Source organism: Pseudorasbora parva, chromosome 5 (genome assembly GCF_024679245.1).
Source record: "Pseudorasbora parva isolate DD20220531a chromosome 5, ASM2467924v1, whole genome shotgun sequence".
NCBI classification, from domain to species: Eukaryota; Metazoa; Chordata; class Actinopteri; order Cypriniformes; family Gobionidae; genus Pseudorasbora; species Pseudorasbora parva.
In genome coordinates this window covers 6322738-6350624 of record NC_090176.1, presented here as the reverse complement: position 1 = coordinate 6350624, position 27887 = coordinate 6322738, and the positions used below count along the sequence as shown (strand labels likewise).

The 27887-nt window shown below is 39.7% G+C and overlaps 1 protein-coding gene across 1 annotated transcript; it reads right to left on the bottom strand.

The window, feature by feature from the left end:
• Positions 1-1848: 1848 nt before the first annotated feature.
• Positions 1849-26419, bottom strand: slc15a1a (solute carrier family 15 member 1a). Its single transcript, XM_067444885.1, has 21 exons — positions 26338-26419; positions 24788-24929; positions 24092-24211; positions 22624-22723; positions 22440-22530; positions 20451-20534; positions 20293-20375; positions 17488-17574; positions 16590-16679; positions 16464-16508; positions 16223-16255; positions 15428-15516; positions 15241-15322; positions 15050-15169; positions 14346-14489; positions 12154-12200; positions 10243-10338; positions 5927-6035; positions 5687-5821; positions 2429-2536; positions 1849-2258 (listed from the first exon to the last, which is right to left on the bottom strand). Exons 1-21 carry the CDS (start codon positions 26342-26344, stop codon positions 2037-2039), a joined length of 2034 nt encoding a protein of 677 aa, XP_067300986.1. The 5' UTR covers positions 26345-26419; the 3' UTR covers positions 1849-2036.
• Positions 26420-27887: the final 1468 nt, after the last annotated feature.

Here is a 27887-nt window from a genome sequence, read left to right as displayed (position 1 = left end):
TTATAATAGAGTCGAGAGAAGTTCAAACCCAGATCCTTTCCACCTCATGGTGAATTATGTGTTTTGCACAGACAAAATGCCTAAAGTCAAAAGACTAATATTAATAATAATTTGTTATATTTATATAGCGCTTTTCTAGGCACTCAAAACCTTTTACATGGAAGGGGGGAGTCTCCTCAACCACCACCAATGTGCAGCAATCATCATGAAGCCAATCAGGAGAGGAGGATGATTAGGAGGCCAAGATGGAGGCAAATTTTGGCCAAGATGCCAGGGTTACACCCCTACACTTTCCGAAGGACATACTGGGATTTTTAATGACCACAGAGAGTCAGGACTTAAGTCGGTATAACGTCTCGTCTGAAGGATGGTGCTTATTGACAGTATAGTATCATATACCAGTCATTACCAGTATATGGCCTCTCTAACCAGCAGCTCCTGGTTTTCCCAGTTGGTCTCCCATCATCCAGGCACTGACCAGACTCAGCCCTGCTTAGCTTCAGTGGGAAACCAGTCTTGGGCTACAGGGTGATATGGCTGCTGGTTTCTGCTGACTAAAGATAGACAGACCATTGTTTCAGTTCCTTGTTTATTAGCTTAAAAAAATCTTCACAAAACACAAATTATCACACACAAAACACTATCCAGAGTCCATCTGCATTATGAACCATGTCTAGAAATATCATGACAGAAGGTTTTTACACATTACATTTTCCGTGATACATCAGATTGTTCACTCAGTAGGGTCTTATCAGCACAGCCAATGGTAACACTGAGTTTGACAACAATGGATGCAAATAACATCAACCAGGGTTGCCAACTGCCAGGGGGGGGGGGGGGTAATGCTTTTGATCTTGATTCAGTATCAGTTTATATCTAGTATATATACTGTACATAATAAGAAAAAATATGTTTGTTTTAGCACTAGTTTAAACATTTCTTGGGTCAAATTATATGGGCCATTCCTTAATATTCACTTGTGAGTGCTTATATAAGTATCATTATTCATTAAAAATATTAGGATGCAAGTTATTCAAGTTTTGAAATTTCACATTTAAAGAAATCTAGTGTTTGATCATCATATCTAAATATTTATTAGAATGCAAAGACTGCAATATATTTTTGAGCAACAAGATTAGATACATGTATATTTATTAAAGAGCCATAACCTAATGGCATTACAAATAAACATTAATATTTTTTGCCACAAAATGGCTCTAATTTGCCTCTTTGAATTGGAATTCTCTATTTTAACATTAATTACTACACTAATTGTAATATAAATATTAGAAGAAATATATACAAATATTAGAAGAAAAATATTTTAAGTGGTCATTTATTGACAATAATTGTTGCACAAATAGTATTTAGTACCAAAAGATCTCCTCAAAATATTCAATAAATATAATTTAATGAGTATGAGTGTGACCAATTAGTAAGGAATACCTGAGGGCTAAATACAAGAATAACATTAATGTTAACAATGTTGAATCTCTATCACTCTCCATAATAAAACGATCCTGTAAATATGGCTGACTTAATAATCAATACACACTCACACTAAGCTGTACTGTTTACCAAAACTTGCAGCAAACATCTATATGGTGAAACTGTTGTGTATCCGCTTAAGCCATTTAAATTCATTGGCACGGCGGTAGAAGTATTGAGCGCTCATGGGCCACGTGACCAGCGCGCGCCGCAGGGAGACGAGAGCATGCAACTCCGCTTTTCAACGCTGGCTTTAACATTATGCCACATTAGCGCCAAAACGCTATTTATTGTTTGAATTTCATTAAAACACATTTAAAAAAATAAAGCTTATAGCTTTGTTTAATATCAAAAGCAGGTTTGGCAATTTGCCGTGAGATTGAGTTGGGCGGAGTGAGAGCGTGAGACAGAGCCTGAAAGCGTGAGTGTCACGCCAGATGCGTGAGAGTTGGCAACCCTGCATCAACATGTGTTCGCAGTCATTTTACTGGAATAAATATGGAACGAAAAATAGCATAATCCAGTCTTCACACATTTTCCGTAGGATCTTATATCTTGGTTTGTTTGACCTCCTGCTCATTCTTCTGCTCTTTATCTTTGTCCTCCATTTCTAGTGTCTCTTTCTTCGTCTCCTCTGGCTCAAGCCCTTGTTCCCTCCGGATCTGGGCCTCGATCTCCGCTGGGTCAATGTAGGTGTAGAAATAAGCCATGAAGGAGAAGATGATACTCACAGCCACCAGCAGAGACGCAAACAACAAATACTCTGCCCACTGTGTGAGAAAAAACATTGATTAATTCACCCAAAAAATTAAGATTTAGTCATTATTTATTTGTTGTTCCAAATCTGTACGCAGTTATTTTTGTCTGTATTATATACTATATAACAGTATTCATACAGCTTGGGTAAATGTGTGTATGTGTTTTAGGTCATATGCATCACCTGTTTGGGAAGCTTTCCCAGCTCTGCCACGATCAGCACAATAATGTTTCCCACGGCATTAGTGCACAACCAGCCGGCCTGCAACACTGACTTCATGTTCTTTGGAGCCTAAAGACATGCAAGTACAGCTGTTGAGAGGAAGCGCTCACAGATATTGAGTGGAGATTTATTTTTGCAGTCTACAGGATATCATATGCCAAATTAAGCCTTCTATTGACTTATATATTTCAGTAAAAACACAGTTTTAAAGGGTTAGTTCACCCAGAAATGAAAATCCTGCCATCCTTTACTCAACCTCGTGAACCAAAACGGCATGACTTTATTTCATTGGCTGAACACAAAAGAAGATATTTTGAAGAAATTTGATAACTGAACAGTTCTGGTTCCCGTTGACTTCCATTGTACTGTATGAACAAAAACTGTTGAAACATTCTTCAAAATATCTTCTATGATGAAGAAGGAAATGCATACTAAGACATGAGGGTGCATAAATTATGACTGAAATTAGGTGGACTATCCCTTTACTCCCACATATTCGCATAAACTTTCATTTTTTAACCTTTTCTTTGATGACAGGCTGACTTGTCTAATCATTTAAACCCTGTCCCTTTCTTACAGTCGACTGCAAGCCTCCATATTAATCAACCACTAATGGATTTGTAGCCTATATTTTTTTCTTTTTCAATAATCTGTTTCACTCAGGTCTATCACAATAGAGAAGTAAGATCTGTCGCTACTTACACAAAATCCCAACTTTAACATGTAATATCTTTCTACTGTACATTTTGTATCAGCTGATCCTCTATCGGTTTTAGAAGATAATGCGTGATGACTGTTCAAACAGTGTCCCCATGTAGGAGGGGACGTTCTCACAACCTTGTGCAACGTTCCCTCAAATTTCTTTAAAGATGATGAAAATCCTGAACCTTTACAAAACATTAGGAGCGTTCCTAAAACTCTTGGTTAAAGTGCTGCAGTTCAAAGTTCCTTATATAACTTTAGGGGGACGTTCCATTTAGATTATTTTATGGTTAAATAGCAACGTTACAAAGAGGATCATTCCCATACGGTCCTATGTTGGCCATATAATAATGTTCCCGAAACAACTTTAGGGGGATGTTCTATTTTGGTTATTTTATGGTCAAATAGCAATGTTATAAAGAGGATATTTGTGCCACTTAGTTCACACTTGTCATGTTTGGTTGGATTAAAACGAACCCTGGTTGCTCGGTTAGTGCGGTTCATTTGAACATATGTGAACGCTGCCATCCGAACCCTGGTGCGCACCAAACAAGCGGACCGAGACCGCTAAAAAGATGAGTCCTGCTTCCAAACGAACTCTGGTGCGGTTCGATTGATATATGAACGCAACACGGACCAAAGACATGTAAACGGACCAAAAACCGGACGTATAATGTCACAAGATGCGACGCATGCAGCTGATTTGACGACGCGGAAAGATCGGTGTATCCAAAATGACGTTAACGTTAGAGGGCAAACGTGGAGCAACGAGGAAGTGCCTCATCAATATTTGGTCAGACGAGCATGTTTCGAAAATGCTAGAAAAACGCACAAAAAGCAGACCTGGCTCTTCTCATCAAAGTTCCTGTGTTGCCCATTATTATCCGGTACAGACGACAGCGGCCGTCTCTTTTCTGCACAACGGAGGAAATCCTGCTGCTGTTTTGAATGTTTTGAACACTTTATGAGCTTTTCATGAGTCCTCCTCCTAAGAGAACATTCCCATCCGGTACTCTGCTAGTGAGATGGGGATGTTTAATTTAGAACTGCGCTGGATAATATATTTTTCAATGAAGTGGTCTGTACACTACATTCCCATAATGTTTGCACAAGTGATCAACTAAGAATGTATTTTTTTGGTCCTATTTAGGTCCTTCCATCACATTTACTGCATGCTTTCAGAACATGTTTGTGTGAATCCACGTACACTGGGTTGTCCAACTTCATATTCAGAACATGTAAGAACCGCGCATTATATTTTGTGAATGTACGCAAATCCCCCTTTGTGAATGTGCTTGTTAGCATGCTGACGGCTAATGTGGCTAAAGTCACCATTGCTGTTGACTGAATTCACAGAGATCAGAGCTATGTCATTTGTTTTATTTTTAAAAAGTAATAAAAGTGCACCTCTGAATTGTACAGGCAGTGAGCATTTTTGGGTAAAAAAATAAGCTCTGGTCTCTGTAAATACAGTAAGAGAAAATGGCAGCTTTAGCCACATTAACACATTCAGAAAGGCGATTTGCACACACACACATTATAAAGTGCGGTATTTTGATCTGATATGAAGTTGGATCATGAATAGTTGGTATTGATCCATCTTTGAGATGCAACTTTTACTGACCCTCATTTGCAAAGCAGCCCACTGTAGCCTACATGGATTCACACAAACATGTTCTGAAAACATTCAGTAAACGTGATGGAAGGACCTAAATAGGACCAAAAAATAACATTCTAGGTTGGTCCACTAAAGGTCCTGCAAACGTTAATGTATTATAGAGGCAACGTCCTATAGTAATAGTCTCCTGATCATTCACAGAACGTCCTGAATGTTCCCTGAAAGTCCATCAAATAACGTTCCCAACCCTTTAAAGGGTTAGTTCACCCTAAAATGTAACCCCTGTCATGAACTCCTCTCCCTCCTGTGGTTGGCCACCCGTCAGACCTCCGTTCATCTTCACACACAGATGAAGATATTAGTGTTGAAATCCGATGGCTCAGAAAGGCCTTCATTGACACCAATGTCATTTCCTCTCTCAAGACCCATAAAGGCACTAAAGACGTCGATACAAAGCCCATCTCATCGATTCGCTGATTCATAACCGTTCGAATCTTTGTTTTGAAATCGGCCATCGCTATATAAGTCGTTATTTCGTTTTTTAGCACACAAACTCTTCATAAAATGATTGTAGAGCCGCTGTAGTGAGATGGGCTTTGTAACGACGTCTTTAGTTATTTACACTATTATCTTCATCTGTGTGTGAAGATGAACGGAGGTCTGATGGGTGTCCAACTACAGGAGGGAGAGGAATTAATGACAGAATGTACATTTTTTGGGTGAACTAACCCTTTAATGAACTCCACATCGTGACCATCTCGGGACATTTCTGGGAACGTTACATTTCTAGTGGGCTAATTCGTAAATTAATCTCATTAAAATGTGTAAAAGGAAACATTTTTTTCATTTGGCGTCCTCAACACTGCTGAGATGAGCGGTGAAGTGAACCGCTGTCCTACCTGTGAGTATGAGAACTGCAGGCCGGTGACTGAGAACATGACCTCTCCTGTGGTAATGAGGAAGTACTGAGGAATCTGCAGAGCCATGTGGACCGAGTTGGGCTGCATGTCCTCGACCGCCTTTATAGACTCACACTGCACACACACACAAGAGCACACATGCACATATAAACCAAAAGACTATAGAGAGACTTCTGCTAAATGACACATAAAGGTCTATAAGTGAGACATGTTACACACATCAGTCGAGAACAGCGTGCTGGGGATGAGGAAGGTGTATGAAGAACCAAATCCAAACTTCTGAGAAAACTCACACGACTGCCCACCATTGCTGAGCACGAACTTCCGCCTTAGAAGATAAACCAACAGAGCAAGTCAACATGAAATAGCATTCAAAACCCATTTTAATCCTGAATGTGGCAGCTTACAAAACGGGGTAACACTTTATTTTAAGGTGACGTAGTTACATGTTCTAACCCTATCAAACCTTTACCTTAAGTTAATTAATTGCTCAGTATTTATTTGTCTAATTACACTGTAACAACATAACCTTAAAATAAAGTGTAACCTAAAACTGAATACACAAAAGTCGGAGGGTTTTTTATCCTTCAGGAACTGATTTGATTATAAAAAGTGGATGCCAGACTAGGAGGTCTAATGATTAGTCACATGACGTGCAGAACAGGTGACTGGCTGACAAAACTAAACGTGTCAAAGTTGGTTTTGGCCTGATTTGTTTGAAATTACATAACAGTTCGTTCTTTGATTTTGCTTGAAATATATCTGGCCTTATATAATGTACCTGTAATGAATGGGGTTTGCATGGGTCAGTCAAACTAAGGAGGGTTATGTCTGTCCTTACAAAAGAAAAGGGTAGATGTTGCCTTGCTGCAAGAAACCGATTTTGATGATGTGAGCATCTGAAGTTAAATTTTAACTTGATTGGTCAGTCGTAGAGGGGTTGCCATTATTATTAATATGAATATTCCCTTTAACCTTTTTAAGAGTGATAAAGACTGATTTAGTAGATAGTTTATATTAGTGGGGTCCTTTATGGAGAAGAGTTATCTTTATTAAATGTTTACTTTCCACCAAACTTCCCAGATTTTCTTATCTCAACCCTCTGAGTTTTCTGTATTCACTTTAGAAATACTTATAATTGGGCGAGATTTTAACTATTTGATGGACCCTTTGCTGGACAAATGGCCTATTAGAAATATAACTTCTACTAAACAGTCAGTGGCTCTAACAGCCATCTCGAAATTGTTGGAATATTTGGATGTCTGGCAAAGAGAATGGACATTTTAGTTCTCCCCTCCAATAAAAGTCTCATTATAATTGACTATTTCTATTAGTAAGTTGTTTTTGCGATCAGTGTCTTCTTGTAAACTTGGTAATATGTTGGTTTCAGATGCTGCCACATCTTTAGATATTTCAGCTCAATGAGAAACGTAGCAGACGAAAAAGTGGTGCTTAGACAATAATTTACTCAAGGATACAGCTTGTTTCGTTCAATTGTTTTGTTTAAAAAATACTAATATAACTTTGATTAAAGCAATTCACAAATTATGTTAAAGCAGCACTTGGCAACTTTTGCTCTCGGGGTCCCCCTACAGTTGGGAAAAAATAATGTCCTCACCTACTGTCGTAAGCTCTGTCATCCTACAACAGGGGACGCCATCGCGCGTGCATTTGTTGACATGACAGCCCTGATAGCCCTGAACTAGTGATGCGCGGGTCGTCTCATAACCCGCGGACCCCGTATGTCTATTTAATGGTCGCGGGTGCGCGGCGGGTTGTAGAAATGTATACATAGGGCTGGGCGATATGGCCCAAAAAAATTATCACGATATAATTTAGCATATCAGTCGATATCGATAAATATCACGATAAATGTAAAATCTTTATTTCTTTAAAGTTTAAAGGCATATTTTTGCTCCTGAGTGAAATATGTAGAAAACAGACAGTTAGCTGTAGTTTTAAACTATCCTTTATTGTCAAAACATGACAAACACTTCCCAAACAAGTGAAAAATTTATTTAAACTGAGGTAGATTTATTTATTAAAATCTTAACTGTGGTCAGCATTCTTTTACTCAACACTATATGTCAATAATATCATTATTCAGGGCTTGACAGGGCTTAAGCATGTTCATGTGCTTGTCCTTCGAACAAGTAAATCGTTCAAGCTTGTCCAAGTAAAAAATTAGCTTGTCCGGAAAAGTGTGTGTGTGTGTTTGTGTGTGTGTGTGTGTTGTAAATATAATTTATTCTGCAGCAATATTCTCACCAGTGTTCAATCAGCTTTGACATATTTAAATCTGCATATTTGTGGTTTTTATTTTTATTGAATCATTTGAAATTTGTGATATTTTCACCTTTTATAAAGGGCATTTTCCCTTAATCTTATTAACTATAGGCTAAGCTTCATGTTTCATTTTATATTTGTAATTTTGATCAATACATTTAATTAAAATAAAACACTATAAGGGCTGTTAGCAATCAAATTAAATAATTTACACTGAAAAATTACAACAGCATTAAATAATGTTTTGAGATTTGTAGTTTTGAATAGACAAATAAGACATGTTGGAAAGTATGTTTAATAGATCAAATTAAACCACCAGTAGGTGGCAGCAGGTGGCCGTCTTAATGAGCGAGTCATTGAGTCGTTCATTCAAACGATTCATTCAAACAATGAATCGTTCATTTACACACGTTGTTGTGAGACGCGTTGCGGTTCTGCTGTGAACGATTTTCGCTGCTGAAACAGAACAAATAATGCAATATTGAGCGTTTATATATTTAATTGTCTAAGTAAAACACTAAGAACGCAATCGGTCAAAAAAAAAGCGTTTTAAGAAACATTTTGAGGCCCCTTCTCTTGCCTCACAGTGGATTGGTCCACCATGCATCTCACCGACACACACACACACAAACACACCTCACCGACAGTGGGCTGGTCGGGAGAGAGAAAAGTTCAGTATTTGTGGATCTCCAGTAAGGGCTGTCTAGTCTATTTTATTCATTTTAAACACCAGATGACATTATTTCTCTTTTGATGCAGGCGATGCGGAGTCATTAATACATCACCAAAGACAAACAATTATGATAGCGATGTACAAGTCCGATGTTTTAGTGATTTATAGTTTGGTAACGTTAGCCTGTTGTAAATAAGTCACCCACTACAGCTAACAAGGTAATAAGCCGGTGTGTGAATGTAGTTAATGTAGATTCACCGCTGTGTTGGGCTGCATGTTATATGGAAGGACTTTGAAGAAACACGATAATTTAATAATTAAATTCTGTGTGGTGAACGTGAACCTATGATAAGCAGTCCACGCACGTCGCTCTGTCTTATGTCGGATGGGATAGCTAAAATATCTCCAAACCACTGAAGTTGAGCGAACTAACTTGTCAACGATATCTGTGTCCTCCGAGCTGGCCGTGAGCGCTGCATTTTCTTCACTATTGCTCATTTTTATCGCTCCACTTATCTCCGATCCTCCAAGCCTGTCAGCCACAGACTGTAAACATTACCGCGTGCAGCACCCATGACGCCCGGTCTGCAATACGCATGCGCAGCATTACGGATAGCGCGTAAGCATTATATCGAGAATTTATCGACCTGTTGTTATCGTTTTATCGAGGAAAATTATATTGTGATAATTATCGTTATCGTTTTATCGCCCAGCCCTATGTATACAGTGGTGCGGGGCGGACCAATTAACTTCATAAAAGCGTCCCGCGGGTCGGTGCAGCACTAACAGTTCCCCTGAACACTGCAGGAGGAGTTCACATGCAGGTGTTCTTCTGGCGGCGCGTGTGAAATGTCTTCATCCCAGGTAACGTTACAGTCAGTGGCATGTTTCAGCATGTCATATGAATATAATTTCATGGGTTTTATTTTTTTCAAACGCCAAATAATCACGATGCTCACGTTTACAAGCCAGCGTCATTATAGTAGTCTATTGGTTAGCGTTTTACAGAATCTATATGATACTTCAGTTCAATGTTTGAGTGGTAGGTAATCACCATAACAAGCCGGACAGCATCGGTCGGGCACGCCTCCTTCAGCTCACGCCGACGAGCAAACGCTGGTCCAGTGTTGATCCTCGTCCTGCCTTTAATCCCATCACTTTCTCGTTTCCTCTTACTGCTTTCCTCCAACAAAACCTTTTCTTTCTTATGTGTCTGTGCTGCTTCGGACATGACTATATTATCCGATGAGCAAAGTTGGGCTCGCACGTCCGAATGTAAGGAAGTGTGGGTGTTGGTGGAAGTGGCGTATGTGCCGTAAAGCAGTCGAATTTTGTAGTTCTTTTTGTTCTCGGGTTAGTACCCGAAACCCGAAGTTTAAAAGTACGATTAAAAACGATACAGACCCCATCAGGCTATGGCAGACGTGTCATTCAACCTATTGTAAGTCGATGTATCATCACAGGAGTCTTGAAAATATATTATGAAGGTTGAAAAGTTACCTAGTGCTGCTTTAAAGCATGTAAGCAATCATGATACTTTATTAACATCAATGAAAAATCTGAAGATCTGACTTACGTCCCCTGAGGAACCAGTGTGTAGTTTGAAGTGTCTGAAGGTTGAATAGGATCCAAGTTAGTGATGTTCAGATCTGCTGTCCAGCCATTCACAAACCTGTGAGACATCAGATATCATTATAGGAAAGTTCAGTTCCCCTTTGAGGAAACTCTACGCTGCGTCTGAGTGATGTCGCTGTGGGAACGCTCCTGTGGGGTTGTGTCTGAACTAGAGTGCGGACCGGAATGTATTTTTCTGTATTTCTAGGCCCGCGTCCGACATGCATTAAGAATATTTATGTCCGAGCCTGACAGTTAAAATCAATTTTGCACCCTCATATACTAATGACACATGTACGTTTGTTTGTGTGGAAAGCCCGCTTTTATTAAGCAACTGTAGGAAGGCATTCTGAAATGTTTACAGATGAGCGCATCAGCGTGCACACGGGGCAACAAAGCACAAGTTACACAGGCAGAAATTAAATGAACAAAGGTCTACCAAAAATGGGCCAAGCTAAAAGAACAAAACATTAATGTAACACATTCGAAATGCTTATTGAAATGAAATTCACTCTTACCATTTTTTTTCAAACTGTATGGCTACTAAACTGCAACATGGGATCTATTTATATAATCTATCTGACAAAGTTTAGGCTAATCAAGCTTTTATGCAATAAAAATTATTGCTTCAACTGTGGATGGGTTCAAGACTGTCCTCCTCTGCTCAATGGTCCTGGAATGGCAAGGATGCCGCAGGCAATATGTTTGTTGTCACAGCGACATAAACAAATTTCCGCACACAGGAAGACAGATGTAAGGGTTATATTTTAAATGTATTTTAATCACAAAAACAAACCATTGCATCAAGTTAAACAAGCCCATTGGCTACTTACATAATAAGCCATTTTAAATTTAAAAGGTTCAATGCCTTATCGTGCTGACGTGACCGAGCCTGACCCGAACTTCATTTCTAAATATCTGTCCGAACCCAGCCCGGCCCGTCGGGACCCATTGGGCTCAGGTCAGGTATCCATCCTCTTGTCTGAAGCACAAGTTCAACAAACAATATAATTGGTGTAACGTCGTGTGAGAGCATACTATGGAAGCTATAAAAGGATAGCCAGAAACCAACAGCGTCAGCTGTAAACCAATTCATAAACCTACAGTGTAAGGCTCATCACCTACCAATGTCAATTGCACTCTCTCCTGTCGCATGTCCTCAAACTGGCAACCCGCGTGACTGTCGAGTCTCAGGAGGATGGGTTGGGTAAACAGCTCTCTCCAATATTTTTAATTTGGACCAATTAGAATCACAAGCTGTCGATATTACATATTGCACCTTTAAGGGACTGATAACTCTTTAATGCAAAAAAATAAGGCACCAGGGCTCAGGACTTCGAGGTCCTAAGACTGACCAACTGTTTTGGTTCACCCAGGCATGGTTCTTCAGCTTCCAAGCCCGGGATAAGCAAATCGACTGATATTTTAGCCTAGATTTGGGCTCTACACCAGGGTCTCAAGAGCTTACATCCTAAGATGTGCCCAAAAGTGACTCACACTAGGACAGGCATCAGTATGGCAGAGTATTTTGTTCCCATAGCACCATCACTCAGACGCAGCGTAGAGTTCCCTTGAAAGAGAATATTTCGATTACGACTGTAACCATGGTTCCCTGATAAGGGAATGAGACGCTGTCACCAGTCAGCCAATCGGAAGCTGACGCTGTTGTGTTCTGGCCATCCTTCATAGCTTACTGGGTACTGCACCAATGACAGTGGAGATTGTTGAACATGTGCTCTTAGTGCTTTAGGAATCAGGAGTGTTCCCATAGTGTCATCACTCAAACGCAGCGTCTCATTCCCTTCTCAGGGAACCATGGTTACAATTCTAGACATTTTAAGGTGCTGTCAAAACTATTTTAAAGTCCACTGACCTCACAGCATTCTTCCCTTCCTTTGGTTTGGACTTTATGTCTTCTTGCTGGAGAAAAAAAAAACAGGAACAATTTCACAATTATATTTTTCAGTGTTATAGTATCACAGTAATGTTTTACAAGGCCATGAACCCGTTTTGTTCAATAAAAATGTACTTGGACCAGTAAAGGCACCAATATAGTTTGAGTGCAATGAAAGAACAAACATGTGGGACATCAGTTAAAACCAAATCTGACCAAATCTAAAGTTTTTTGGAGTTTGTTTCATAGCTTGCCAGTGCTGTTAAACCCCCTTGAGCTGCCATTGGTCCATGGCGATTATGTAATAGATGGCTGTGCTCTGGAGCTCCGCCTTCTTTGACAAGGAAGTGGTGTCTTTTAAAAAAAAAAAAAAACGTTACAAATAATAATGAATCCAAATGGTAAAAATCATGGGCGTCGGAACTATTGTGTGTGTGTGTGGGACAAGACCCACCCACTTTTTAAGACCAATGATATTGGACCCACTCACTTTTATCGTCTCTAATTCAGCATGTCTGCTTACCTTGACTACCCCTTAACTGAGAAACTTATTAAGAAACTTATGTTAAACACATGTTAAACGCTTTATTTCCCCTTTTCTAATATTTTCTATTTTTTTATTGAAAATAAATGCCTTTCCGGTCTGATATGTGATGGGGAAAGGGAGTAGAGCAAGTGTGGCAAAAGGCGGATTCGAACCTCCGATCGATTTGCGTCAAAACTTGATGCCATGCGTCTTACCCCTACTCTATAGCCACAGTAAACAATTCAGTGATTTCTGTCATTCATTTTGTCTGGCCCAATCAATCGTTTAGTAAATGGCACTTTTTCTGTCTGGACACGGAGCATAAAAAACATGCAACTTGTGCATTATCATTATCTGTGAAACTGTTGATTTCTATAGCAGTTAAATGAATATAGCCTTTTTATTAGACTATTGGTATTGACTGGTTTGAGGTCTTTTTTGGTATAGGAAAGGGATATGGCCTAAAACCATAGACTGTAAAAAAAATATGGACGTAGTGTCCGTGGCGTCACCCATAGGATTCTGATAAGCCGTTCTGAAGCTTAAAGTACAGTCGAGCTGGGCGTTGCCATCTTGCGAGCACATCATCGCGTGTCACTCCCGGATAACAGAAAATGGGCAAAAAGGCGGGATGTGCGCGGAGCTGAGGTGACGCAATGACTATAGACAGCAGATAAATGGCTATCCACCTGTCAATTAAAGTAACCACGCCCTTAATTATGCAGAACTTTAAGGCTTTATATAACGTAAACCGAGTTATAAAAAAATTCACCCTCCTCACAGTTGTCATGAAGATCAAAATTAGCCTTATAAGCCAAAACCACAATTTGTACCAGGCTGTAAACATGTTTTTTTCTGCTGTAAAGATGAGAATTTTATCATGGGGCTCAAAGAGATTCTGCTCCTTCTGGAGCCTGTCCCTATTGGCCAGTTGAGAAATTGCAGTTTACATTACTTCCGTATTGGCTTCAAGAGAGATCGCGGGAGGTTGCCGCTTGCCTAAAACGCACCATAATGCAAGAAATCACATCTATGAAATAATTTTTTTTTCTGGGGGAGAACCGCCAGACCCCTCCCCCAAAACTATTTTGCCTTAGCCGCTACTGACCCACCCACTTTTTATTTGCTTCTGACGCCCTTGGTAAAAATATATTGTTGACTCCACTTTCCTGCAACACTGTAAATCTGTGGCTTGACCATCTGTCCTTCATGAGCTAAAGAGGTCAAGCCATGATCTTTTTTCTATTGGCTTCACATTATACACATGAGCAGATCAGAGAAATGTGAAACGGGAGCTTGTGTTTTTGGTCTCCAGAATTCGTATGCGTATGAATTGAAGTAAATTATATGAAAAAGTCACTCCTTTATTGAGAGGTGTAGGCATGTTCGCAAAGAGTAAATGATTGTGCAATTTAAAACTTCTTGAAAATTAATCTTGCTATGAGTCCTTAGTAAACTTAGTTCCCAGATATACTCATAGCAAGATATACCCCAATTAGCAAACACATAGCAACACCTTAGCAACAACCCAAAGCACTTTAGCATCGTTGTGGTGACTTGTTCATGAGCAACCAGCAGTTTTTATCTGAAAAAAAAAACATTTTTTTGACCGTGGAACTGCAATGTTTGCTTGGTGCACACTTACCAGATACATGATGGATGGGTCGGAGGGGATGATCAGGGTCTGGCGGCCCCCTTTAGTTAAACTGAAAGCTTTGGTGATCACAGGACTTGTGTTTAAGGACACCGTGATGTCCTGGTGATCAAATGTCACATAACCTGCACTGCTCTATAAAAAACATAAGAAACAATGGTGAAACATCTCTGCTCTGTAAGGCTGCAGGAAGTGTGTGTGTGTGTGTGTGTGTGTGTGTGTGTGTGTGTGTGTGTGTGTGTGTGTGTGTGTGTGTGTGTGTGTGTGTGTGTCCTTGGTTGTTACATTGTGTGGACCAAATGTCCCCATAAAGATAGTAAAACCTGAGAAGCCAGCGGTCCCCACTTTTCAAAATGCTTATAAATCATACAGGAGGAGTTTTTTTAGAAAGTAAAAATGCAGAATGTTTCCTGTGATGGGTAGGTTTAGGGGCAGGGGCAGTGTGTGTGTATGTGTGTGTGTGTGTGTGTGTGTGTGTGTGTGTTGGGTAGGTTTAAAGGGCAAGGGCAGTGTAAGGGGATATAATGTACAGTTTGTAAGGTATAAAAACCATTACGTCTATGGAGAGTCCCCACAAAGATAGTGAACCAGACATGTGTGTGTGTGTGTGTGTGTGTGTGTGTGTGTGTGTGTGTGTGTGTGTGTGTGTGTGTGTGTGTGTGTGTGTGTGTGTGTATGAGATGTGTGTGTAGTACCTCAAATGAGTCTATCAGAAGCGCCTCTTTGGGCGATAAGCTCACGTTGAGTGAACGGTTGAACATGTTCACCACCTTCAGCTGGCTCTCAGAGGATGATGGGAAATTTGGCAGTGTTTTCTGAGGAGAATAAGATCATTAGATTGCAGGCCTTTTCTAAATGTGAGCACTTGAATCTGATTCACACTCACGTCGATCTCAATCTGGACTAAAGCTGCAGCCACAAACGCCATGGCGGCGAACAGCATGCCAACCGTCATTCTCTTCAAAGGGCTGGAGGATAAAACAGATTCACACAACACAACATTTATATCAGAATCACTCTGACCGCAGTCATGCTAAGACAGTCATCATTTTCTATTGTGTACTAATTCATACCTGAAATTCAGCCCACACTTTTTGATGAGAGGGAAAATGAGCCGGTCCATGATGGGCACCAGGGTCAGGATGAGGATGGGGTTCACAGTCTGACAGGGAAGAGAGGAAGATTAGATCAGATTCAGGTCCACTACCTTTCAAGAGCTAGGGGACATTAAAACAGCTTAATTCACTTTTATTCAGTACGATCCATTTTTATCAAAAGTGACAGACTTTTATAATGTTACAAATGATTCCAAATTTAAATAAATGCTGTTGTTTTGAACTTTCATTTATCAATTAATTAAAAAAAAAAGAAAAAAAAAGATTGGTTATAAATGCAATATGTAAAATGGCAAAGTATTTCTGTATTTAAATGTACATTTTCCATACTAAATGAGCAACATTTGGAGCAAAATGCTAATTCAAATTCAATAATATAATTTAAACATGAAAATATATTACAGAAAATATTAGATATGTACAGCATTTTGCTACAAACGTTGTGCATTTTGTATGGAAAATGTACATTAAATACAGAAATACTTTGCCATTTTACATATTACATTTCAAATTGAATATTGCTACCCATATGCTTCCATACATATGAATCAACACTGATAATAATCCTTAATGTGTGACTACATCATCAGATCCTCATCTGAGAATGATTAGTGAAGGATCATGTGACTCTGAAGACTGGAGTAATGATGATAAATTCAGCTTTGATCACAGGAACACATTACACTTTAACATATATTCATATACAGCTGTCTTAAAATATAATAATATTTCAGAAAATGACAGTTTTCTCACCTGCATCTGGTCTGGCTGAAGGATGAACGCATTCTACAGACAGGAGGAAATGACATGGGATTTAAGAAAGACACACTTCTCAAGTGATATTTCATAAATCTCTGTGTATCGAGCCTAGTTCAGCCACATTGTAAATCTTAATCGTGACTATAGACATCAGATCATGTTAGGCCGATAACATGAGAGTCACTGCTGACCAACTCTTCCATTTAGAGCAGTTTAATCAAATCAGGACACTCACAAAGTCTCCGCTCATGGTGGTGGCCTGGAGAGTCCAGCGGGAACCCTGGACACGATCAACAGACACAAACCGTCACACACTAGCCCAGCCAGAGGAGCACACACAGACACCAGCTCAGGCCTTTACCTTTTGGTCAAACAGGGTCCAGAACATGGGCAGGGGGATGTAGAGGAACAGCACCTTCAACACCATCTTTATCTGAGCGATAAGAAGTTTCTATAGAAGAGAGAGAGAGAGAGAGAGAGAGAGAGAATAGAGGAACGTATGTGTGTCTTACTTAAAGGGTTAGTTCAGCCAAAAATGAAATGTCTGTCATTAACTCCTCTCCCTAATGTCGCTCCACACCCGTAAGACCTCCGTTCATCTTCACACACAGTTTAAGATATTTTATATTTAGTCCGAGAGCGTATGCAAGTGAATGCACACTATACTGTCCATGTCCAGAAAGGGAATAAAAACATCATCACAGTAGTCCATATGAGACATCAGTGGGTTAATTAGAGTCTCTTGAAGCATCGGAAATACATTTGGGTCCATCGATTCACTGATTCATAACCGTTCGAATCTTTATTTGAGGTTTGAACACAAACCCGGAAGAGAAGACAATGCTGAATAAAGTCGTAGTTTTTGTTATTTTTGGACCCAAATGTATTTCCGATGCTTCAAGAGACTCTAATTAACCCACTGATGTCTCATATGGACTACTGTGATGATGTTTTTATTCCCTTTCTGGACATGGACAGTATAGTGTGCATACGCTCTCGGACTAAATATAAAATATCTTAAACTGTGTGTGAAGATGAACGGAGGTCTTACGGGTGTGGAGCGACATTTCATTTTTGGCTGAACTAACCCTTTAAGCATGTTTTGAGGACACATTTGTAATCCAAGAGTAAAATCTAACAAAACCTCCTTTTGTGGAGGCCCTCGTTTGTATTATGATTTTTAGAGTACTTATTATTATTACAATTTTATATGTACGTTTTCAATGTGTGTGAACAGAGATGTCAGGATTGTGGCATACATCATATTTCTCATTGGCCCAGTCCATCCAGTGTTCCCTCTTCGGATGAATGCTGCTCCGGTGCCGGAAACGGTTCTTGAGGGCAAACTACAGAAAGAGAAGACAAATTTAACGAGATGATCAGTGTTAGGGATAACTCAAGTAATGCGAGTTATGCAATCAGATTACTTTTTAAGTAACTTGAGAAATGCATTACTTTTAAATTTACATCAAAATATCTGAGTTACTTTTCAAATAAGTAACACATAAACTAAGAGAAAGAAATACGTTTTAGAGAAACAGAGATATCGGTGGTGGGTGAGGAGATTCCCCCTTCCATGTAAAGCGCTTTGAGTGCCTAGAAAAGCGCTATATAAATGTAATGAATTATTATTATTATATCCTTTTCTCTGTTTTCCCATGTATTGACTGACAGCTCTCCTGTGCTCATGTTCAGAGGACTCTGAAGTGCAGACGTGTTGTGTGTGAACATGATGATTATTGTAGAGCTGACCTAAATGTGAGCATTTACTCATCTGACTTTACAAAAACAGATTCAGCATTCCTCAAAATTAATAAAAACTGTGAAATACAAACTCAGGATACACAAATTTGTAATAGTTAAATATGTTCAATTACACAAATACACTTTATGCACTTAATCTCACTTTATTAATTAGTGTTTTTGCTGCTGACCTTCAATGATCCAATTTAACCGTACTAATAATCAAAAACAAACTACATTTGTTTAATTTTTTATTTCATTGCTGAAGAGTGTTTGCATTTTCTTCTGCAATCCAGAACCCTCTTTCAACGATCAGAGCTCATGGTCTGAAGCTCACGGCGCAGGTGCGGTTAGGGCGTGTCCCAATTTACTTTTGCTTAAATAACGACTGAAAAAAATGGTCTGTGTGCGCCAGGCTCATGGTCTAAAAGGGTCGTCCCTCGACTCTTAATGAGTCATGGGTGTGTTTTGGGCGTAACGTGCAATAAACCAATCAGAGTCTCTTCTCCCATTCCCTTTAAAAGCCAGCTGTGCTTGCACATTGGTGGAATCCATAGACAGTAAAAGAAATGGACAGAGCGTTCCCATTGACGTCAACGGCGTTAAGTGATGTCAGTAAAGGAGCACTCACTTCCTGATGGCTGAGCGAACTGCGCCGGCTCAGACTGAGCTTGAGGACGGAGATGTGACGTGAGCCTCCTGTCTGACAGCTGTAGGTCTTCTAGTAGTTGTGGAAAGTGAAATCTGAATCACGTTGTTTAAATATTTTCTCCCGTTGCTTTTGGCTCACTATCGGCTTCTCTCCATTCTTGACTTTATCAGACTTTATGTCTCCACGTCCCCCGACTGCCTCATAGACAGTAAAAGATTGCCTGCGAGCGTCTCCTCAGGTCTATACGGTAATTTCTCAACTGTGCGACAGAGTCGCGTTGGTTATGACGCAATCGTTAGCCTATTTTTACAAAAACAGCTTCTGCGGGGCGATAGTGTAAGATACAAGGTAACGGAGCCTTTTATACATTGTCGTGTTTCTTTAGAAATAAACAATGGACAAATGGAGTCTTTAAACGCCTCAGATGTAAAGTTATTCACTGTCAAAGTGACTCAAAAATGAATGGGAGTCAATGGGATGCTAACAGCAGGTGATGGCTAGGTTAGCAATGGCCGCCCCTATGGGTGGAACGCTTTCCGAGCGCTAGATTACCCTCTTGGTGGAATCGCTATTTACATGGAGGAAGACTGAACGCTTCTCCAGAGAGGAATCTTTTATTTTTAATATTTAAAAATGTGTGTGTTGCTGTGCATCCCTGTGTGTGTAATAATCAGAGTGTGCATGCGTTAGAGACCCACCTATAGGCTCATATTTTCTAACACACCCTTCAAATAACACTAAAAATACTGCACTGTTGACTTTAGAGCAGGTGTGTGTTGGTCAATGGTCAGTCGTTTTCAGTTCCTCAGAATAGCAACACACCAACAGTGCTCCTGAACACACCTGGTGTTCAGACCAGACGCCCATGGCTGAACAGATGAGAGAGTGCATTTGATATTTAAACAACGTGGAGCTGGACGTGAAAATGAGAACTGCGTCGAGCTGAAACTAGCATGAAACACTTGTGTCGCGCCTGGTGTCGTATTGTGCCGGGTGTATGATAGGGCCCTTGGTGTGAAAGGGCCTTTACTTTAGCCAAAAATAGACCTTTTTGTTATTAAAAAAACAAACAAGCAAGCTCAGTCCAGTTCGGGTGAGAAAAAGTAACGTAAAAGTAATGTAACTTTCCATGAAAAGTAACTAATACAATTAGTTACATTTAGTTACATTTTTAAGAGAGTAACACAATAAGCCTTTACTTTTAAAAGTCACTTTCCCCGACGATGATATAAGTATATATGTATATATATATTATAGGGCTAGTTCACCCCAAAATGAAAATAAATAAATAAATCATGACGTTTTCACCCTCATATTGTTCAAAAACTGTTCACACTAGATTTGAGCACTAGTGCGAATGTGATTTGACATCTATAGAGGAGGGCTTTCAGCAAAAAGAGACTTTTATTGTGTTCTTCACACAAAAGTGATCATGTAACGTTGGAATGTAGAGCACGAGTCGAGCTTTTATGATACCTCCTCTATGGTAGGTTTTAGACTTTACAGTCACTAAGTCACCCGTGTGGAGAAGAGCAATCTGCAAAATATCTCTTTTTATGTCATACAGAAAATAAAAATTCATGTTCTGAACCCATTCATTTTCATTTTTGTATTATATATTCCTTTAAACCGAATCTCAGAATCCCTTTAATCTCTTTAAGCGACTCACCCCTATGCATTTACACACGGACCAGATGATGTTTCCTTCGGGATCTGTTTTAACATACATGCCACTGCCAGCGATGAACACCACTGAAACACACAGCACACATCAGAAACACACACACGCACACAGATCACAGTGTGTGTTCAGTGGACTCGTCTTACCCAGCGATACGACCATGAGGACGGCTGGGACCCCAAACGCCAGAGGATAGCACTGCTGCTGCGTGTGGATCCCGCACTCCTGAGCTGAAGGGTATTAAAGAACAAATACAATGGAAATGTGTGTTAAAGTGCCCCTATTATACTAGATTAAAGGCTCATAAATTTGTTTTAGAGTCTCTTAAAGCTCCACTGTGTGATATTTTCCCCCATCTAGCGGTGTAAAGGTATATGACCATCCAGTGAATAATAGTTTCTGCTCCTCTCATTTTCGATTTCGTTTCAACTCCTACGGTGGCCGATTTAGTCATGGCTTCCAGTTCGACCTCTTCGGTGAGTGTTGCTTCAACTCAAGTGATGAGGTTACTTTTGAAAACTATTATAATTTGCAGTTATTTAATTTACCAAATGATCAAATTAATCTATGTAAAATGAATAATAGTTTTACGTTTTCGTTATTTTTAACGAGTTCATTGCTAACATCAGCTATCAGGTTCCCAGACGAATACAAGCTAATCTTAGTAAAGTAACTTTTATCAGTGCTCTTGTTATTCTGTATATTGTACGACACCACTAGCGTAAGGCGAACAAATTATAATGCAATTCAAATATTAATCTCATGTTATCCGTCATAGAACACGGATTTATGTTATAAGGTAAACAATACTTTTTCATCATTGACGCGAGGAAAACTATCCTAGACGTTGTTCTAGTGTTATGCTCAGCACACCATGATATAATTAGCCAAGCAACAATAAAACTTCCAATATACACGAATAGGCTGAATTAATATTAGGCCTACCTGTCGAGAAGAAAGCAGGCAACGTCGGCGTTCTTTTTAAAATCGTTGCTCCTCATGAGCTCTTTCCATCTTGGAAAGGCCACTCCAGTATTTACTTTTGTCTTGTTGATTTGCTCGTTGCGTTGCCGTCTTAATTCTCTTTTCTGCTTCCTTGGCGACTCTGATACATATCCCGCAATGTTACTAGGTCCCCGACCCGGGTCGAATTCGGTAATCAATCCCGGGACGTGGTTGCTTTCACACAGAAGGCGACCCGGCAATGCTCCGGGAATATTGCGGGTCCGACGTGCAGTGTGAAAGGGGCTTAAGAGTGATCCTCCATCGTCATATAGCAGCCTCAAGCAATCCTCCTCTTCACATTCGACACGGTGCCATCGAGTGTAAAAACACGAAAAGCGAAGCTTGAATTTACGGGTATGTCCCTCTTTGGCTAATGTACTTTCAAGATGGAGGAGCAACATGGCGACCGCCATCCGAACCCCTCACCCGTATGTATTTTCAACGGGATATTATAAACTTACAAGAATACTTTATTACTTGAAAGAAGTAAATATACATTAATGAGCACATATATTTTTGAAAGAACTAAGTGATTTTAGCTAAGAATAAACTAAAAAAGTTACACAGTGTAGCTTTAAAATACGATTACATGCATTCAAGGCTCTGATTGGTCAGATGGCCCAGTCTGTTATTGGTCTACTCTGCTCTGATTGGTTAGATTAAATGCACATTAGCATATCTGCATTTCAGGTCTTCCTTGGCTCTTGATAAACAGCGATCCGATTATGATGGTGTTGATTTTACCGTATTAATCTCATGGCAGTGGATTTGCTTTGTCAGCTGAAAACAGCGTCTCCTCCACTTGAACAACACAAACCAAACTCTTCCAGTCTCAGATAAAACTGCAGTGTTCGAGGGTCAAAGAGACGCTGTTCACCCGCAGCCAATGAAGACCCTACACTGGCATTATGCAGATCTTACAAAATATACGCAGGTTCAGCAGGAAGTGAGACTGGAATTACTGACGACCCGTTTCAGAATCGCTTCATTTTTTGGGGGAACACTAACATTTTTCTGCACTTTTACTTTTGAACCATTTTGAACCTTTAACATTCAGAAACAGGCAGATTACACACTGCATTAGGGGTAATATCAACCAAAGCATAGTGAGACCCTTTTACTGCGAGTACCTCTGAGAACAGGCGTAATGAGCGTGGAAAGAAGACTTCCTCCGTTGATGCACAAATAAAACACTGAGAAAAATGTGTTGAGTTGGCGACTCTGCAACGATCAACATCACAACAAACCGTTAGACAGAAAGACAGAAAGCTGAAGAAGAAGTAAAGCTGATGAAGATGTTAGGAAGTATCGTACCTGATGTTCCTGAAACTGATCGCCACCAAACGCAGCCACACAGGGTTTAATGCCGCCAGTGCCCAGAGCAATGAGGATCAAACCCAGCATGGACAGAGCGCTGAAACACAAACATGTTATCTGTGTTTTATGGAGACTTTCCACAACTCTACAAACTGATTATGTTCTCGCCCCTAAAACTGACCCAACCCCTAAACCTACCTATCACACACACACAGAGCCGGCCTTTCCATTAGGCAATATAGGCGGTCGCCTAGGGCCCTGCCTTATCTTGTGCGGCCTCTCAATCTTAAGATGTTTTTTTTTTTTTTTTACTCCAATGGTGCCAATTTTTATATTTTTATGATCTTGCCTAGGGCCCCACAACCTCACGGGCCGACACTTGACTGCACACACAACCCCCAAACCAACCAATCACACAAAACTACACACAGTTTTTCTGTATGATTTATACGCTTGTTCCCTCATGGGGATCAAAAATTGTCTCCACAAGGATGAGGATTTGATATTGCCATCCCCATAAGGTAGGGTTTACCAGGATACGGGGATGTTCCAGAAAAATAAGATTTGTACATTTTGATTTTATGTTGACTTTAAGATATAAATGATGTGATAATTAAATTAAAAAAATGGTCTCAGCAATGCTTAGGTAGGTGGAGCGTGTCAAAGTAACATCCACATGGATGGAGGACCCAAGGTTTCCCAGCAGAACATTGGCCAAAGCATCACACTGCCTCCGCCGGCTCGCCTTCTTCCCATAGTGCATCCTGGGGCCATGTGTTCCCCAGGTAAGCCACGCACACACACCCGGCCATCCACGTGATGTAAAAGAAAACGATTCCTCAGACCAGGCCGCCTTCTGCCATTGCTCCAGTTCTGATGCTCACGTGCCACTGTTGGTGCTTTCGGCGGGGTCAGGGGTCAGCATAGGCACCCTGACTGACTGAAATCTATGCCGCCCCATACACAACAATCTGAGCTGCTCTGTGTATTCTGACAGCTTTCTATCAGAACCAGCATTAACTTCTGGAGCAGTTTGAGCTCCAGTAGCTCGTCTGTTTGATCGGACCACACGGGCCAGCCTTCGCTCCCCACGTGCATCCATGAGCCTTGGCCGCCCATGACCCTGTGGCCGGTTCTCCACTGTTCCTTCCTTGGAGCACTTTTGATAGAGACTGACCACTGCAGACCGGGAACAGCCCACAAGAGGTGCAGTTTTGGAGATGCTCTGACCCAGTCGTCTAGCCGTCACAATCTGGCCCTTGTCAAACTCACTCAAATCCTTACCCTTGCCCATTTTTCCTGCTTCTAACACATCAACTTTGAGGACAAAATGTTCACTTGCTGCCTAATATATCCCACTCCCTAACAGGAGCCGTGATGAAGAGATGTCATAATGTTATGCCTGATCAGTGTAGGTCTGAAGTTCTAATGCAGCTGATGGGGAGAGATGTGTTGACCGACTCACATGTGGAAGGTGAAGTTATCCGGCGTGCCGTCTCGGTCAGCATCTGTGATGTCATGGATAGTGCTGACGGCCATGATGACCTGGCCGATGGCGTACACTATAGACAGGTAAATGATTGTTCTGAAAGCACACAGACAGCATCACAGCATTCACTCTCAAAGTCCGGGACGGATCCTGAGGCGTCAGACACAACGCAAACAATGCTCTTCTTATTTAGTAATTTTTCCTTGTTTCCAGTCCAAATATCTAACAATTCTTAAAATAAGATGCATTCACTAGATGAGTAAAATGACAAGAACAAAATGATCTGCCAATGGGGTGAGAAAAATAATCTTATTTCTGTTTGGGACGAAGAAACAAGATTTCAGTCAGAAACCAGATTATTTCTCTCACCCCATTGGCTGATCATTTTGCTTGTTTTAGGCAAAAACTCACTTCATTTAGATTTTATTTTTAAGAAAACGAGGACAAATATCTTATGTTGTTTTACTTATCTAGTTAAGAATGTGCAGGATTTCCTTTTATTTATTTATTGAGATTTTTGGATCTGGGTATCCTTCGTCCTACACACCTACAGGTGTGCGATGGTAATTGTGCACTAATAGATATTATATAGACTATAAACAAGACAAAATTACAGAGTAAGAAGAGCATTTATTTATGTTGCAGTGCAGTGAATTTCCCCATCAAACCTACTTGAACTTGCCGAGCCAGGAGTCAGCGATGATGGCACCCATGATGGGCGTCAAGTAGCACAGCGCCACAAAGGCATGATAGATGGAAGTCGCGAGGTCATCGTCCCACAGCAGAAAATACCGGAAATACAGCACCAACACCGCTAGACGGACAGAGGCAGGTTTCTCTTCATCGGCATCATCACTTAATCACAGTCACAGTATCGCACTGCTAAAAATGCTCTTCTTACTTAGTATTTTTGTCTTGTTTCTAGTCAAAATATCAAAAAATTCTTACATTAAGAAATATTTACTAGACGAGTACAAATTATCGTCTTGTTTTGGGAAAAAATAACTCAAAATGAAGAGAGTTTTTGATTAAAATAAGATAAATAATCTGCCAATGGGGTGAGAAAAATAATCTTGTTTTCTGTTTGAGTTAAGATTATTTTTCTCACCCCATTGGCAGATTATTTATCTTATTTTAATCAAAAACTCTCTTCATTTTGAGTTATTTTTCCCCAAAACAAGACAATTACTTTTGCTTGTCTAGTAAATACTTCTTGTTTTAAGAATTTTTATATGTTTGGACTAGAAACAAGACAAAAATACTAAGGAAGAAAATAATTTTTTGCAGTGCGGTAGGGTCAGATTGCTCTTTTAAATCTACTGGAATAACTTTCTGTGGATGTTTGAGCTTCTCACTTATTTTTGAAACCATAGAAGTGTCTGTTCATCAGAGACTGAAGATCCTACACTCGGTTCAGCTCAAGGTGGCACTGTAATAATTACATTCATGAATCGAAACTTAAACCATATTGGCAAATGTACTAGCTACAAATGTTCAGAAAGAGGGAGAAAATGTTGAATGTAGGCTATGTGTGAAGCGTCTTAAATATACCCTTTTTCTGATTCACATGAAACTTTGGGAATTGGTCAAATTATTTAGTAAATATCAATGTGCATTTTTCCACGTAGCCTGTTATGACTAAATGAAATGTGTCTTCTGAGTACAATATGGAAAGATCCACAAATCCTGAATCAAACAGACGCCATGGCAGTGTGTGTCCTGTAGGAGTCAGTGCTGTTTAATCCTGAATGATGACTGTATCTCCCGGACATTTATGATTAACAATGTTTTATCACACATGCAGCAGTTATATCCACTGTGTTTTACTGGTCTCTGTAACGAAGGATTCACTGAAGGCGAGGTTGAGAACCCAAGTGCAGTCTTTTTAATCAAAATCATAAACAAAAGACTTGACTAGACTTGAATAAACTTGACCGTTACTTGACAATGACAAACACTCACCGACAGCGGGTTACAACATCAATAACTGACAAAGACTATGGCAAACATGAGGGCTTAAATACACAAGGGCTAATGACAAGACAAGGGACACCTGTGAACAATGATAACCCATAAACAAATGATAACATGACGATCATAGAGTCACATGACCAGGGAACGCATGACAAAACCTGACCGTGAACATGAAAACCTAAAAACATGAAACATGAAACCAACACCAAAACACCCTGTGACAGCCTTTTATAATGTAGTAGTCTTACCTCGCATGCCATAGTAGGAAAATCTCTCACAGAACTCGTTGACCACAATAAAGAAAATGCTGATGGGATACCCACAGCACTCAGCCGTCTGTACCAACACACACACAATCATTACACTTCATACACACATTATATCTACAGAGCACATACAGAAGCAGCTGCTGGTGCATGTTGTAATATTTCTCGGTGGAAGTTTTTAAAGCTATTATTCGTTACTCAATAATACATCATATAATTTAAGTTCGTTGTTTGTACAATATTTCTAAGAAAAAGACGGGACTGAAAGCATAAAGCCAAAGACATTATTCATCTGTGCTAAACATTATCACAATCGCTGAGATTATCACTCTGATAAGTCAAATAAACACTGACACGTGTTTATTACAGTCTAAACGAGAACAGACTGTATACTTTTATTGATATTATAAAAAAGTAATTAAAAATTAATTATCACTAGACCTAAATTGAAACATTTTTTTAGAATAAAGGAAAACACTATTGCTTTGATCACTCACACACACACACACAAGTTAGTCTATGTGGTTTACAGGGACTCTCCACAGGCTGAATGGTTTTTATACCGTACAAACCGTATTTTCTATCCCCTTACACTGCCCCTGCCCCTAAACCTACCCATCTCTCTCTCACACACACACACACACACACACACACACACACACACACACACACACACACACACACACACACACACACACACACACACACACACACACACACACACACACACACACACACACACACACACACACACACACACACACACACACACACACACACACACACACACACACACAGCCCCTACCCCTAAACCTACCCATCACAGGAAACATTCTGCATTTTTACTTTCTCAAAAAAACATCATTTAGTATGTTTTTAAGGCCATTTAAATAATGAGGACATTTGATATGTCCTCATAAACCACATTTATAGAGTAATACCAGTGTAATACCCATGTAGTTATACAAATTTGAGTCCTCATAAACCACATAAACAGGCTCACACACACAAAGTCCTTCTTAATGATTTTCAAGGTAATTAAAGCAACAGTTTTTTAATAACGGAGAAATATGTAAAAGTCTGGTATTTGGAGTAAAAGGCACAATAATTAACATGATAATAAACACCTGCAGACTTTAACATTTGTTAACGTGACGTTCAGATGGGAAATATACATTTAGTTCGGTGTCCACCTTAGAGATCCTTGTCATATTTATAATAAAACGTCATATTTAAAAAAATGATATTTATCATATAATAAAATATAATTTATTGTGACAACGGTAAATCTGCATTAAATTATTATGGGATCTCCTTCAATGCTTTCAGAAACTTTACTTTTTAAAATTATTTAGTTTCTATACTTTTTTAATATAGCTTTTTATATTAACATATTTGAATGCAGTATTTATTGAATAACAATTACTTTTTTATATAAAAACAGAAAATAGTTCAAACTTTGCAAAAAATAAGTATTAACTCATACATTGGGATGTTATTTCAGCTGGAGTATTTGTATACTGTGCCTTTTG